The sequence below is a fragment of the Corylus avellana genome, chromosome 8, assembly GCF_965113065.1.
Source record: "Corylus avellana chromosome 8, dhCorAvel1.hap1.2, whole genome shotgun sequence".
NCBI lineage: Eukaryota > Viridiplantae > Streptophyta > Magnoliopsida > Fagales > Betulaceae > Corylus > Corylus avellana.
In genome coordinates, this window is record NC_142497.1 from 3720965 (window position 1) to 3734910 (window position 13946).

The window sequence follows — 13946 nt, forward strand, 5'->3', positions numbered from 1 at the left end:
AATGCTTTAAAAGGAAAGAACTGTGAAGCCTACATCCAAAATTATTTACACGACACCACTTATAGTTTGAATTGTCAAACTGTAATTTCATAATTCAATGTTACACAATACTTAATTAATCCAAACACTAAAAGATTACAATGTCTCTTCCAAACCAAGTCACTCGTGCACTTCTTAAGAGACAAGAAAACGAAGAAATCATGCAAAACCTGCATGAAACTATTCTTCAGAGCTTTTTGACGAGTTTATAAAGCTCCGAGCAGCATCTAAACTCAGTTCTTCATGCACCTGGAAATAATAGGAAAAGAAATTTTCTTTACATTAACAACCAGAAACAAAAACTTGATGTAGAAATGCAGAAATGTAAGATACGTACAAGTTTTTTATGAATTCTTTGAAATGACTTGCAAAATCTCTCTGCTTCTGCTGCCCCCACCTATAACATAAATGAGCACCAATAGTTAAGTCTCCCTCCCATCTCATGTTTTCTTCATACACTGAGAATATAGCAACAAAATCACTAAAGAAATTCAAATCTTCCAAAAACATTTCTAGCCATATTTGTTGTGAAATTACATGACAATGTAGTTTTATAATATTTACCTTTCCTAATAAACAAAACATTTCTAAATAAGGCATAACTTAACAGCATCAGAAGTTTCTAATCAATGGCTGAAGCCTGAAATTGATACCATATACACATAGAAAGAAACTGACAGAATTTAAAGGTGCCTTATGTTACAAATAAAAGCTCCCAAAAATATAGTAGGTTAGTTCTTTAATGACAAAAGTGAGGTGACTGAAAAGTTTGATGCAAATAGAGAAAATGATAGTCGATCTGCTCCTCTCCTTCCTCAACAAGTACTGGACCAACAATGGGTGTATTATTTTGCCACTTAAAAGCAACTTTTTCCGCCAAAAAATAATTTCAATAACAGCACCAGATAATGAACTAAAGCCAGGGAGGAGAGAGATATCTTCAAGATCACAAATTACAATCTACATAGCATGACTCAAGCATGTAACATTTTAAAATCACTTATAATCTCCTTTAAATAATTGTAGAACATGTTTTTATAACCTGTGCCCCCTTTTTGCCCCTCTTTCTTGCAACATCTTTTACTTCAACCAATACACTTCTCCACCTTAGTGCAGTCATTAATATTCAATGCACGTGGCTCAACAATTTAGACCAGATTTCTCTCATCTAATCACAATCTAGAGTTACTAATACCTCCTCTCTTTTTTCAGAAAGTAAAACTAATACCTCACCAGCTCATGAATGATGCATTTATTTATGGGTGTCTGTTTTCGTCTTGCTATCCATCCCCCACATCATTGCCATCATCAGCTCAATCATCTTAGGAAGGAAAGGCAATGCCTTTTCTATTTCTATCTCATTTCCCTAGATCACCAATAGACCATGTCACTTCACTCTTCACAGAAGAATGCAAAATCTTGGAATTTAACCAAGGAGTTAAACATGGTACACAAAGATATGGAATATTCAAGGAATCATGGTCCACAAGTTTCATGCATTAGATCATGTTGGTATTTGAAATACTAGAAGTGGCTAGATTAGGAACTCTACTAATTTTCATAACATAATTGGAGTTCAGCATACCTTCCTCTCAGCAACCAACTTTAGCTTCACCCAAAATGCATCTGTTAGCACACAAACACATAAGCATGACAATTTAACTTCGGTACTAAAGCCAAGATACAAGTGGAAATGCATCTTAGTCACCTATAAATTTTAGAAATTTAATGCCAACAAAGCCCAGCACGCCCAGCACATTGCAATGTGCCTTAATAAATCAATCCATTAATTTGAGTGATGTTTACACAAGAAAACAGCAAAATTCTGCCAACACATCCCCCAGATGAAACTTTTCAAAGGTCTCCAAGCAAGTACATTTTTTAGACGCCAAACTCATAGGCACAATGGTGTAGAGATGGAATCATAAGGGTGGACATTTACAAACAATTAAAATAAATTTAACCAGAAAGTCCGCAATTCTTAAGATAAAATGGTTCTAATAAGGGCAAGGCAGTCAAAGAGATCCATCAGATTATCATGTTCAAACAAAAATGTATGCATAAATCCATCAATAAAATACTAGGTTTCTTTGGAAGTTTGTAAAGGAAAAGAACAGAAAGGAAACAATGAATTAAGATTGAATGGAATAGGATAGAAAGGATGGGGGTGTTTTCCTTCCAATGTGTTCTGCTTAAGCTTCCCCCGTTTGGGGGATTAATTGATTGGATAACCTGAGAACAATAATCCTTCCTAGGAAAAGCTTTTACAATGGTAGATACTAGGTAGGGCCAGGTTTATTTGGCATCTATGCCACCTACCCTCCAAACAGTTTGGGAGCCTTTCAGCTCAAACTGCTCATACTCCTAGATCTTCACAATGGGAGTCCATAAGTAGAGTGAAAAGAAAAGAAATGTTGAAGTGACAATTACACCCTTTTCTTTTATTTGCGTCTTTTAAGAAAGAGAAATGAATTTTCATGTCATTTATTGAAAACGAATGAAATATTCTGCCCACTGCTGGGTGGAACGCTTATAAGGGAATGAAATGGAATCTGCTTTTGATTAGAATCAGCTCCCAAAAGAACCCTCCATTCCCTACCATTCCTTTCCACCCTCCCAAACCCACTATACATAAAAGAAATGCACCATAACTAACAAAGAAAATTATAATCTGAAAATGTTATTTGATGGATACCATCTTTGCTATTTCCTTGATTCTCAGTTTCCCTTTTACCCTCCTCTTCCCATGCATCTTGCCATTCCTTTATCTGTCGTGAAGACAAAACTGTCAAGTAGTGCTGAATATACACAAAAGCATAATATTGCGTTAAGCAGTGCCAATCATACCACCTCATTCTGCGTTGACTTAGAGGTTGACTCTCTTGATGCATCTGATTCCACCTGAAATTATATTCAAAAACCAAACTAAATGCATATATAAACAACCAAAGAGGGAAATTTTCATCGAAATTTTGAAGTCGTGTTATGCACAGTTTAAGGCAATAGAAACTGCATAACCATTTAGGTAGTTCCACTAAATTGTTTCAGAAAAAGCCGTTGGAAAACAGGGTTTCAAGTTAGGAATATTTGAAAAAAAATATCTTAGGTCTACTATTTTGGATCATCTAAGAACTTTTGCCTATGCAGAAATTCAAGAATAAATTTTGAAAATTTCATCTCAATATAAACCTTGAACAAGATCAACGCAATAGCCTCGATGCAATATTTTTTATTCTTGAATACAAAGTTCAAAACACTAATCAAAGTAAGCTGACAAATACAAAAGTAGCGGATAACGAGCATATAAAAGTTTAGCACATGAAACATCTATAATGGTTTTCTGCCAACACATTGGCTAATGGACTTGATCTGTTCCAATCAGAAGTAAGATCTAGGACACAATTGCTACATTGTATAACATCTCAAGATCTAAAGTACAATGCAGCATTACATATTAATATCTATTATCCTGGCACATCCATTTAAATTGGCTCACTTTTGTGAATTTCACTTTTAGATCTCCCTTTACGCACAAAACGTGGGGAGAAGAATACAATAAATCAAGCATTCAACTCCATCAGAAGCTTCTGTCATGCGGTTAATCATGTAATGAACTGAGAATTTGACCCAGTTGTGCTACATATGCCTATTAGTAATATTCTCCTTTAATGAGGGGTAGCAAGATCAACTATATGTAGGATGCTTATCAAAGTTACCATAGAACGCATACCATTTCAAGAAACTATGTAACTACTATGCCTTAGGCAAACGCATCAAACATCAGTATCATGTATCATCAATTTGAAACATGGCAAAGTACCAAGAAAACCCATTCAGACAACATTTCTCATTTAATCTGATTGTCAGATATCACATCTGAATAAAACATCCTTGATCTCTTCATACATGCTAGTTATATGACATATCATTCATATCAACCCCCATTTCAGTCTTTTCACTGTTAGCAAACCCACTTGTTTGTTCCATTCATGAATAATCACCGACAGAAAAATTAAAATGCTTCTGTTTACTCCATACCCATTAATCTCCTTATGTAATCGTTGCACATTCAAACCCCAAGTAGTTCAAATTATAGTATACTGGATCAACCCCTATACTACAATCTGCATATCATGTGATGAAACCTATGCAACCAGAATAGACTTTCACCATTGCAGCAACTAAGAACTGTTAAATTACCAGTTATTAGGAAGAGATTGACTCTGAAACCATTAAATTACCATTTATCCCAAAAACTTAAGCTTATAGGGATAGGTAAATTTAATCACTTAATCATTATTTTAACAAGAACCGTTAAAAACAACCACGACAAATGCGAAGGGAAACTTTCAGACACTCAAAGAAGATATAAAGAGAGACCCAGTACACATAATGGCATCAAAACGAAGAGAAAACCTTCTTGGTCAAATCTTGAACACTTTTCTTGAATGCCCAAGAACTTCAACGATGTTATTCTAAAAATTTCAAAAAAAAAAAAAAAAAGAAAAAGAAAAAAAACTTGGTAAACAGAGGCAGAGTTACATGGTAATCGCGAGATCGGACGATGGGGAATAGATCAAGAAGGCGTCGAAATTCAACTGCTTCCATGCTTGCTGTTGCTGCAGCTCTCTCCCGATTAAACGCCAAACAACACTGCACTTTCAATTTTCTTTTCTTTTAGTTTCTTTTTCTCTCCTTCAACGTTAAGAGAATGATTTGTAGAATAATGACGACTAAGGTCTTAGGAAAACAGCTTCGTTTGATATAATGTTTTCAATATTTTTGGTTTCCAGAAGTTATTTTCGTGATAAAATATAAAAAGAATTTGTATTTTTCGCCTATTATTGACAAACTATTTTCTTAAATGGAAATGCTACTTGTACCCTTAATTTCAACTTCTAAAGTAATTTTTACTGTTATATCATGAAGAAAAAATGAGAAGAGCTTGTCCTCTATTTCATAATGGTAGAATGATCCAAAAAAATGTGAAATGATCATTCTACACTTATAAAATAAGCAGTGACGGAGCTACTTAGGGCTTTGGGGGTGCTGTGCTTTGAAAAAAAAAAAAAAAAAAGAACTTTTTTGCTATTTTCCTACCCAAGTTCCACACGACACTCCCAAAAAAAAAAAATCTCTCCTACTTGTTCAAGTTATCACTCGGCACCCTCAAAAAAATTTAACGGCAACCTCAATATCAATTGTCTAGCTCCACCACTGAAAATAAGAGACTTGTTATTCTCTATTTTAAAGAAAACTGAGAAGATCTGATTCCGCGTCAAAGAGTGCGCAATTGGGAGTGTATGAAATATTTCTTTTTCTAAACACAAACAACCAAATCCCGGAAAGATTGTTATAGTATACATAATGTTGATTAGGCTTACTTCCCCTAGCCCCATCAAAATTTTGAGAATGGTTCATAGCCTAGCATAGTGTAATAGATATAATTGATATCGGGTATTTGCTGTTCAAACTCAACTCAAATAGAGCTTTAAGAACATGATTGAAGCATATGAGGCATAAGGAGTTGTTTTACTTTCAGACTTCACATTCACAATAGGCATAGATTATTATTATTATTATTTATTTTTTTTCTTTCTTTCTCTCCCAAATAATGTATTTTTCTCCGAAGACTAAAACCAGTAATGAAAAAAGAAAAAGAAAATCAAATCACACCATCATTATAATATGTGAATGTCTCTTTTTCTCTTGTAATTGTCAAAATTATTCGTAATAAGATTTTTTTTTTTTTTTTTAATTGAATAATGAAAGGGTGATAGGGAAGAATCATTTTCACTCTTGATCCGAAAGGAAAAAGAAGTGGACGATACTAAAAACAAAAAAGGGGTTGGCTCCCTAACAATAGACCCAAAACAAACTAAAACAGTGCGAAAATAATTACAAAGGGTAAAAAATTAGTCAAATAAGTGACCCGGTTCTCTCCAGGGGCCACACAAGGCGATTACAGAAACAAAAGGAGCACAAATAAATGCAAACATATCTGAACCCCCACTTAGAAATAGCTACAACCATTGGGAAGAGGCTGAGGGGGTAGAAGCACTATTCAAGTCCAAATCCAGGACTGTTGAAGAGAGAGGCACCAACACCAAATCAGTTACAAAAATCTCCACTAAATGTTTAAACCAATATAAATCAAGGAGACAATAACCCACAAAAACACAAATACAAATAAAACTAAGAAAATACAACAAGAAAGCAACAAAAAAAAAACCAGAAAACAGTAGAAACGACCAAGAAACGGAGTGGGCAGTCACTGGCCGGCGCGTGTACACGCACCGGTGAATGAGATCCACGCGCCGACGTGTGGTGGTCAGATCAGGCCAGAGAAGGCGACATTAGGAATTTGAGAGGCCAGCCGATCACAATGGACTGACAAGTGCAGGGGGAAATTGACCGAAAAGAACAGATCTAGTTTCAAAAAAACTAGATCTAAAAGCCTAACAAGTTTTGAGGTGACGATGAGTGGCGCAGCACAGAGGCGGACAAACGGCGGAGGAATGAAGGCAGAGCGGAGAGGATTAAGGAAGCTGGAGCTCCTGGTCTGGTTGCAAAGCACAACAACAAAAACTAAAAAAGAAAACAACAAAAACAAGAAAAAAAAAAGATCAAAGAAGAGGGAGGAGATATGGAGTTCTCCATATCTCCTCCCTGGAAAACCTTGGTAAGGAGGTGGCTACTCTCATCAGGGAGATGGAAAGAAAAACCTAGGTTTTCAAAAAATAAATTCTAGAGATAATGATTACAACAGAACAAGTTTTATCAATAAAATTTTCATTCATCTGAGATTCAGGCATAAGTAACACACGTGCTAAAACAAGTTTAACAAACCAAACCGAGTTTATATTATTCACAAACTTAAATCAACCCAAATCAAATTTATGAAGTTTGACTCATTTCATGTTCAAGCAATAATTGTTGTTCAAGCTCAACCCATTTATTATGCGAACAAAGTAGCTTATACGAGATGAGCTCCAACGGTTCATAACATTACATATATACACACTCTAAAACAAGTTTATCGCACCAAATCAAGTTTACAAAAGCATTGTTTATGAGCTTAAACTAAACCAAACCAAGTTTATCTGAATTTGGCTCGCTTGAGCTCGGCTCAATTATTAAACAAACCAAGCTCAAACTATTCATAAACAATTCTATTTATTTACAGCCCTAAGATACTATAAACAAATGGCAGCATCTACGCAATGCGATGCAATTAGTTTGAAAACTGTAAATGCTATAATTCAAACCAAATAGGGGCTGAATTAAATTAAAAGGTTCCTCATGCATCGATGTTATGATATACAACTTGTTTGAAAACTGAAAATCCACAAATTCAAACCAAAAATATAAAATAACAAGGCTCAAGCTAATTCTCTGTTGGCAATGACAAAAAGTGACCAAAGCTATTAACGACATAGATTGAGCCCCAAGATATAAATATCTGAGGTATCAACTAATGATTCTATCTGTTTCTATTGTTAAGGTTTCTCATCTTGCTTGCACTTAGTGGCGCTTCCCGCCACCACCCTTCTTCTTACCTCCATTCTTCTTTCCACCTCCCTTCTTTTTCCCTTTATAAGTGACCACATGGGTACCAGAATCCCTCTCTCTAGATGGAGTTGGATGTAGCAAATGCTTTACATCAAGTACACCATTTCTAAAATGACCTTCAGATGCTCTCAAAATCCTGTCCTCAGGCTTGCGCCTCCCCACTGATCTTTTAGCATTACCACCACGCTTGCCTCCAAATTGTCCAAGAATCAAACGCTAAAAGAGCTACAACAGTTAGTGAAACTACAAAAGCTTTTGCCAGTCAGATGAAGTAAAGATAAAGAGGGTGATGAAAGAAATCAATCACCTCTTGTAGCATTTTCTCCTCTCTTTCCTTCCGTTTCTTCATCATTGGCCGTGCTACACTTAGGGTTAGTCTCTGCTTCTTAGGAGGCTGTTTCAGGGATAAGCACAGATTTAGGACGTTTTAAATGAATACAAACAGCCGCAGTAAATGAAAATAGAGCTCACTGCGTGTCCCGGCAGCTTGCCTGTTGCCAACAAAATATAGGTAAAAGTGAACATAAAAGAAGGACAAAGAGTACTTACCTTCCCACCTAGATCAACCACCTTCCTGTTCTCATATTCTTTTCTCTCTTTCCAAGTCATATGCGAGGAGCCTGGAAAGTTGCATTACCTTCCATTAGATCATATGCAAATTTAAAAATGATAATTGACAAAAGAAAAATAATAATTATAATAAGAAAGTTGAGTTACAAACTACCCCAATAGAAATCTTAATATTGCTGGCTTGAGTGGAATCTTAACTGAACCACGGAGAGAGAACTACTATATTGAAATAACCAACATTTCTTCTAACCTCTCTAATAAAACAAAAATATATTTTCACAAGCATGAAGCGTTATCTAAGACGCAAAGGCAGAGTCAATCCAAAGAGGCCATATGGAAAGCCATCCCTAATTTACTTATGTGGAGCATTTGGAGAGAAAGAAATCGATGACTTTTTGAAGACCATGAGTCTAATATGTTACAACTAAAATCCCTCTTCTTGAGTTCTCTTTTAGATTGGGTTGTTTCTTTTGTTCCTAATTTCTCTTCCCCTTGTCTTGTAGATCTTGTTAACTTTTTAGATTTTCGACCTCATTAGGGTTGTTACTTTCTTGTATGCTTTTCGTGTACTCGAGCTTTTCTTCTTCATCAATAAAAAATTATTCATAAAAAATTAAAAACATAGAAGCACATGCAGAAACATATAGCAGTGACCAAAAAACCAAGCCTAATCCCACATGGCTAAAATGTCTTTAAACTCTTCTCGTCAAAATTTTAGCAATCCATGCCATCAAAGCAGCCACAAATTAAAAAGCAAAACCCCATCATAGTCCTTCCAAAATATCGATTGCCAACATATAAGTAACTTGAGCTTTATCTATTCAAGACAACCTTAGGGTATTAAGATTTTGTCAAACCACAGTAATTTTCAGGAGGAGAAAAAGATGTCCACTGCCTTCCCACTCCACACATTATGGAAACATCTACGGATAGGACAATATGACAGTGCTTAACAATCTTCTGATACTAATTGATTTTTCAAACATTATACATTTCTGTGAAATGTCCTCTCCAGTATTTAAATTTGGTCCCATATTAATCTGTTCAACTGATAAATACAATGATGAAAAAAAGTTAAATTGACAAGCACAAATAACTTTTTTTCCAAACAGGTCTATGCCTTTGAGGCAATTTCTATCTTATCCTAGATGGACCAAACACTGCAAAAAGAGAGAGCTTCCACAAGGACAACCCCAAAAGCCTCACCAGCAAGCCCATCCAACGGCAACGTCACACAAAAGACTAGGGCATAACATTTTTATGATAATATATATGGCTGCATTGAGTCTGTAATTTAATAGTTCTATGAATTCTGTTGTATGAACACTTCTAAAAACCCTGATATTCCAAATTCAATTATACTACGCATATAAGAGTTCCGCAAAAATATCTATATCAACTTCATGATATCAATTTCAAGTATTTCACAAGAAAAGAAAATGCCTCAGACAAAAATTTTGATGCTAAGAAAAGATAAATATTATGCAGGAGCAAGGACTTTATTCACCGACTTAAAACCAATTTTAGTCCATGGAAAATAATATCTTCGAAGTTCCTGTCATGCAGAAACAAAAAGCTCAAAATCATATCCAATGCAGGAAATTTATTTATTTATTTTTAATTTTCCTATATAAAACATCAAAAGCAGTAAATCAAATGCATATGACGCAGGAAAAATTGTGGATTATATAAGAATCAGATTCTTCTACCCCAAAACTTAAGACAATCACACTTCCATATTTCAAGTGCCCAATTTCTCCAACCATAACACAATTCATAAACTAATCTGTACATGTTCTTAAAAGTTCTTAGCCCATTAAATCCTATCGTGTCCATATGTAATTAGCTCTTAAGACTATTATCATAATTCGATAAATAAGGCCAAAACGGAGACACCTCCAAATAGCATTGACCCATCAATCAAAACACATCTTTAAACACTTGGTAAGCAAAAACAATCACCCCCCACTTCATGATCTTAAGCTAAAAGGCAAACACTGATTATGAAACCCCCATTACATGCATATCTTAAGCTAAATTGCTGCAAAAAATTAAAAGGGTCAATTATAACAAGCAAATTATGGGACTAAAACAACAAAGTAAGTAATTATAAGTGCAAGAAAATTACTGAAATGCTCAATGTCCTTCATGATCTTCTTGAAGTCCATTTCCTCATCCTTGTCATCCGTAGGGTCCGTCGAGGGTCCTTCTCTGTCGGCTTCTTTCTTCTTCATGTACATTCTTTCTTGTGTAGGCTCAACTTTCTTCTTCTCATACAATCTTTCTTGTGTAGTTTCAACTTTCTTCTTCTTGTACATTCTTTCTTGTGTAGGTTCAAAGCCGACTACAAAGAAACCAAGTAAAAGGGAATTTGACCTAATCGAAAGTCAGAACAGTGTGTGTAGAGAGAGAGAGAGAGAGAGAGGTATGTATGGTTACCTGCGCAAAGAACTGAGTTTGACGGTGTGGGGGGCGGGGGTGGACAGTGAGAACTGAAAATAAAAAAGACCTACGAGCGATTAAACAGGAAAATTTATGTTTAGTAAAAAGACCTACGAGTGATTAAACAATCCCAAGTCATCGACAGTACATGTCTCGTTTGTAAAATTTCAGTATAGGCATGCATGTATGCTGTTAAGTCGGTATACAAGTGCAATTCTAAGTATACATGAGTAACTAGGTAACATGGTATGCGTCAAATGCTATGCATAAGCTAATGCAACCGTGTGCATGACTTCCCTATAACTAAATTACATGATATACTCTCTGTAACTGTGTTAATTACATGATGATGCAGTCTTAGCATGAGAATCTATATAAAAAAATAAAAAATTAAAAGCAATAATTTTCACATTCAATACAAGAACCTACAAAAAACCCCAGATTGGTCATTGACACCAAGGTATAAATTAGAGATGCTCACTCAAAATCCCTAAATTCAACCGAAATCAGCAAAATAATCTAATGGGTACATCGAAAATTATCAATTTCATCAACACGTAGACACCCATTCATATATTAATTCAAAACACAGTATCACCAACTGATTTCGTGAATGCTCAAGGGGGATTTCGGTTTTCACCCGATATTTCCAATATCAACAGAAAATCTACAACATTATCGTATAGGTTTATCAAACTACAAACTTCTTGATTATCATCCAATATTCGTCACCCACAGCATCACTGATTGGTTCTCGAAGCAAGACAAGAGGAAGAAATTTAAGAGAGAGAGAGAGAGAGAGAGAGAGAGAGAGAGAGAGAGAGAGAGAGAAACAGTAACGCGGGGAGAGACAGACGCACGCGTACGCACGAGAGGAAGAGATAGACAGTAGAAGAGGGAGGAGGAGAGGAATACCTGATGTCTTGGATTTTCCTTTCTCTGGAGTTTGGAAGTTTCAGTCGTGTGTTACTCTCTGCTTTAGTTCTGGGTTATAGGAAAGAATAATGATAAAGGAACAACAATGACCCAACTTCTCTCCTACGTGGCACCTTGCGTGGCCGGAGTGAGAGAGACAGGAGCGAGAGAGACCGTGCTGCGCCGGTGGCCGGAGAACTCGCGTGAGAGAGAGGGTGAGCGAGGGAGGGAGAGCAGCGGGAGAGGGAGAGCATTAGCCTATTAGGTTTCCGAAAAGTTTTTGTAATTCGGGGAAAACACGGTACCAGGAGTGTATTAGATTTCCCTTTCTTTTTTTTTTCAATTTTTTTTTATTTTTTTTATTTTTTTTTAAAGGTGCCAATTAGGAGAGAAGTTGGGTCACATTGGCCCGCGTATAGCAATATGGTCACACTTAGTGTTCATAAAATTTTCATTGGACGTCTTTGATTTTTGTATGCTTAACTCATCTTGTGCTTTGTTATCGCCTATACTTTCAATAGGTAGTAAATTTTCATCATCATCAATATAATTGAAACTCAACATGCTTCTTAATAAAGTTATAAAAAGTCATAAACGCCACCACGATTTTCACTTGTTTATCATAAGAAAAATTTGGTATGGAATGCAATAACTTCCTTAATTAGTACCCCAAATATCCTATTATACTTGGAACAGGATCCTCCACAGTCTATTATGGATTGGAGAATATCCAGTTCATGAATAGGAATTCTTCTTAGAAATCCTATGGCCACAAATAGGACATATATCCCACTAATAAAAATAATAATAAAATATTATTTTAAATTTTTTTTTAAAAAAAAAAATTAATAAAAAAATAAGAAAAAAAGAAGCCACCCCCATTTTGGGTAGGGGGTGACTCAAGCCACCCCCAATGGCCGGCCACCCCCATCTTGCAAAGGGGGGTGGCCGGCTCTTGGAGCCACCCCCAAGGCTATTGGGTATGGTTCGGCCACCCCCTTTTTACAAGATGGGGGTGGCCAACCATTGAGTCACCCCCTACCCAAAATGGGGGTGGCCTTTTTTTTCTCTTTTTTTTTTATTAATTTTTTATTTATTTAAAATAATATTTTATTATTATTTTCATTAATGGAATATGTGTCTCATTTGTGGCCATAAGATTTCTAATAAAAAATTTTAGTCATGAACTGGATATTCTCCAATTCCATAATGGATTAGAGAGATCCTGTTCCATTGTACTTGGAGCATCACAGTTATGATTTCATTCCTTGATTATGCATTTTAATTGGCTTAGAGCATGTATATTAATGCTTTGATAGTCAGAGTTGTTGGTTTTCCAAGTGTATTCCCTCGTCATTTTAATGTTTATATATAGGGATATTCTCTTTTGCATTCTACAAGCCATCTCCTCTATTTAACCTCTCTTTTTTTTTTTTCTTTTTTTTTCGAAAAAATCAAATTGTTAAAGTGAAGAGATGGTGGGGAGATGGTTTGTAGAATGCATTGTAGCATTCCTCTTATATATATAATTTTTCTTTTTCACTATTTTTAAAAAATTATTTATGTCAGGAACATAAATGTGTTTTTATTTCATTTATGCTATCTTTTAGACATAAACACTAATAAAAGTCTGAATTAAAAATATCCCAAGCACAAATCTAAATTAAATTCAACAAATTGCAATATGAAGTCTCAAGGGTCGGGGTATAATTTTCCTAAAAATAGATGGTAAAAAAAAGTGGAATGAATTACATAAGAGATTAATACTTCAAATAAGATAGAATGCCATAAAAAATATCATTATTAGCTGTGACATATTAATTGAACTTCATCCTCTAAACAAAATTAAGGTTCATTGGACATTTTCTAAATTTAAGTTTTCAATTATGTCAATACATTTTCTAAGCAATGACTTTGCCTCCCCATTCTTCTCCACCTCAAGCTGATGAAGAAGCTCATCCTTAAACCCTACATCTATCGAATGCACTGAAGGAAGACATTTGAACAGGTTGGTGATTTCCAGAAGGCACTCTGAAGCAGTGATGTGAACCTAAATTTGGGAACATGGGAATCAGGAAATGCATAAACAGATGAAACATTAGTAAATTTGGAAACATGGGAAATGGTCCCGAATCCTTTGAAAAATGAAGGTCAAAACTAGGACAATTATTGTGCCAATTGAATAAGAAGGGGCAAATATATGCCAATTCAGAAATTACTCCTACTTAGATACTGACAATATCCACAAAGCTGAATTATATGAATGTATGTGCCACAGATTTTTAGAAACTTTGGAATCTATGAATTTGTGTGTTATGAGATCATTATATAAACATGTTTAGCGAGTTAGTACTTGTTTTGCATGTTTGACAAACATTGTTCAAAAGGGAAAAATTTTAGGAAAAAGA

General features: G+C 35.3%; 3 protein-coding genes across 6 annotated transcripts in view; all 3 read right to left on the minus strand.

Annotated features, from left to right (window-relative positions):
• Positions 1-27: 27 nt before the first annotated feature.
• On the minus strand, positions 28-4812 carry LOC132164668 (uncharacterized). Of its 2 annotated transcripts, none has more exons than XM_059575211.2 (6): positions 4582-4812; positions 2887-2940; positions 2735-2807; positions 1625-1665; positions 377-436; positions 28-288 (listed from the first exon to the last, which is right to left on the minus strand). In XM_059575211.2, the coding sequence occupies exons 1-6, from the start codon at positions 4645-4647 to the stop codon at positions 220-222; spliced, it is 363 nt and encodes a 120-aa protein (XP_059431194.1). In that variant the 5' UTR covers positions 4648-4812; the 3' UTR covers positions 28-219. The 2 variants fall into 2 exon arrangements, with proteins under 2 accessions (XP_059431194.1, XP_059431195.1); XM_059575212.1 differs by having other exon boundaries at positions 2890-2940; positions 4582-4809.
• Positions 4813-7300: 2488 nt separating this feature from the next.
• LOC132164751 (axoneme-associated protein MST101(2) protein) lies at positions 7301-11828 on the minus strand. 2 transcript variants are annotated; one of them, XM_059575307.2, is made up of 6 exons: positions 11539-11828; positions 10621-10673; positions 10310-10525; positions 8161-8231; positions 7919-8005; positions 7301-7827 (listed from the first exon to the last, which is right to left on the minus strand). In XM_059575307.2, exons 3-6 carry the CDS (start codon positions 10497-10499, stop codon positions 7564-7566), a joined length of 612 nt encoding a protein of 203 aa, XP_059431290.1. In that variant the 5' UTR covers positions 10500-10525; positions 10621-10673; positions 11539-11828; the 3' UTR covers positions 7301-7563. The 2 variants fall into 2 exon arrangements, with proteins under 2 accessions (XP_059431290.1, XP_059431289.1); XM_059575306.2 differs by having other exon boundaries at positions 10621-10690.
• Positions 11829-13267: 1439 nt separating this feature from the next.
• LOC132163226 (ARM repeat superfamily protein) overlaps positions 13268-13946 on the minus strand; it is a 42316-nt gene continuing 41637 nt past the window's right edge. For both annotated transcript variants that reach the window (XM_059573434.2, XM_088518703.1), the window contains one exon: positions 13268-13588. In XM_059573434.2, the coding sequence (XP_059429417.2) occupies positions 13391-13588 (198 nt within the window). In that variant the 3' untranslated portion in view covers positions 13268-13390. The remainder of the gene's footprint in view (positions 13589-13946) is intronic.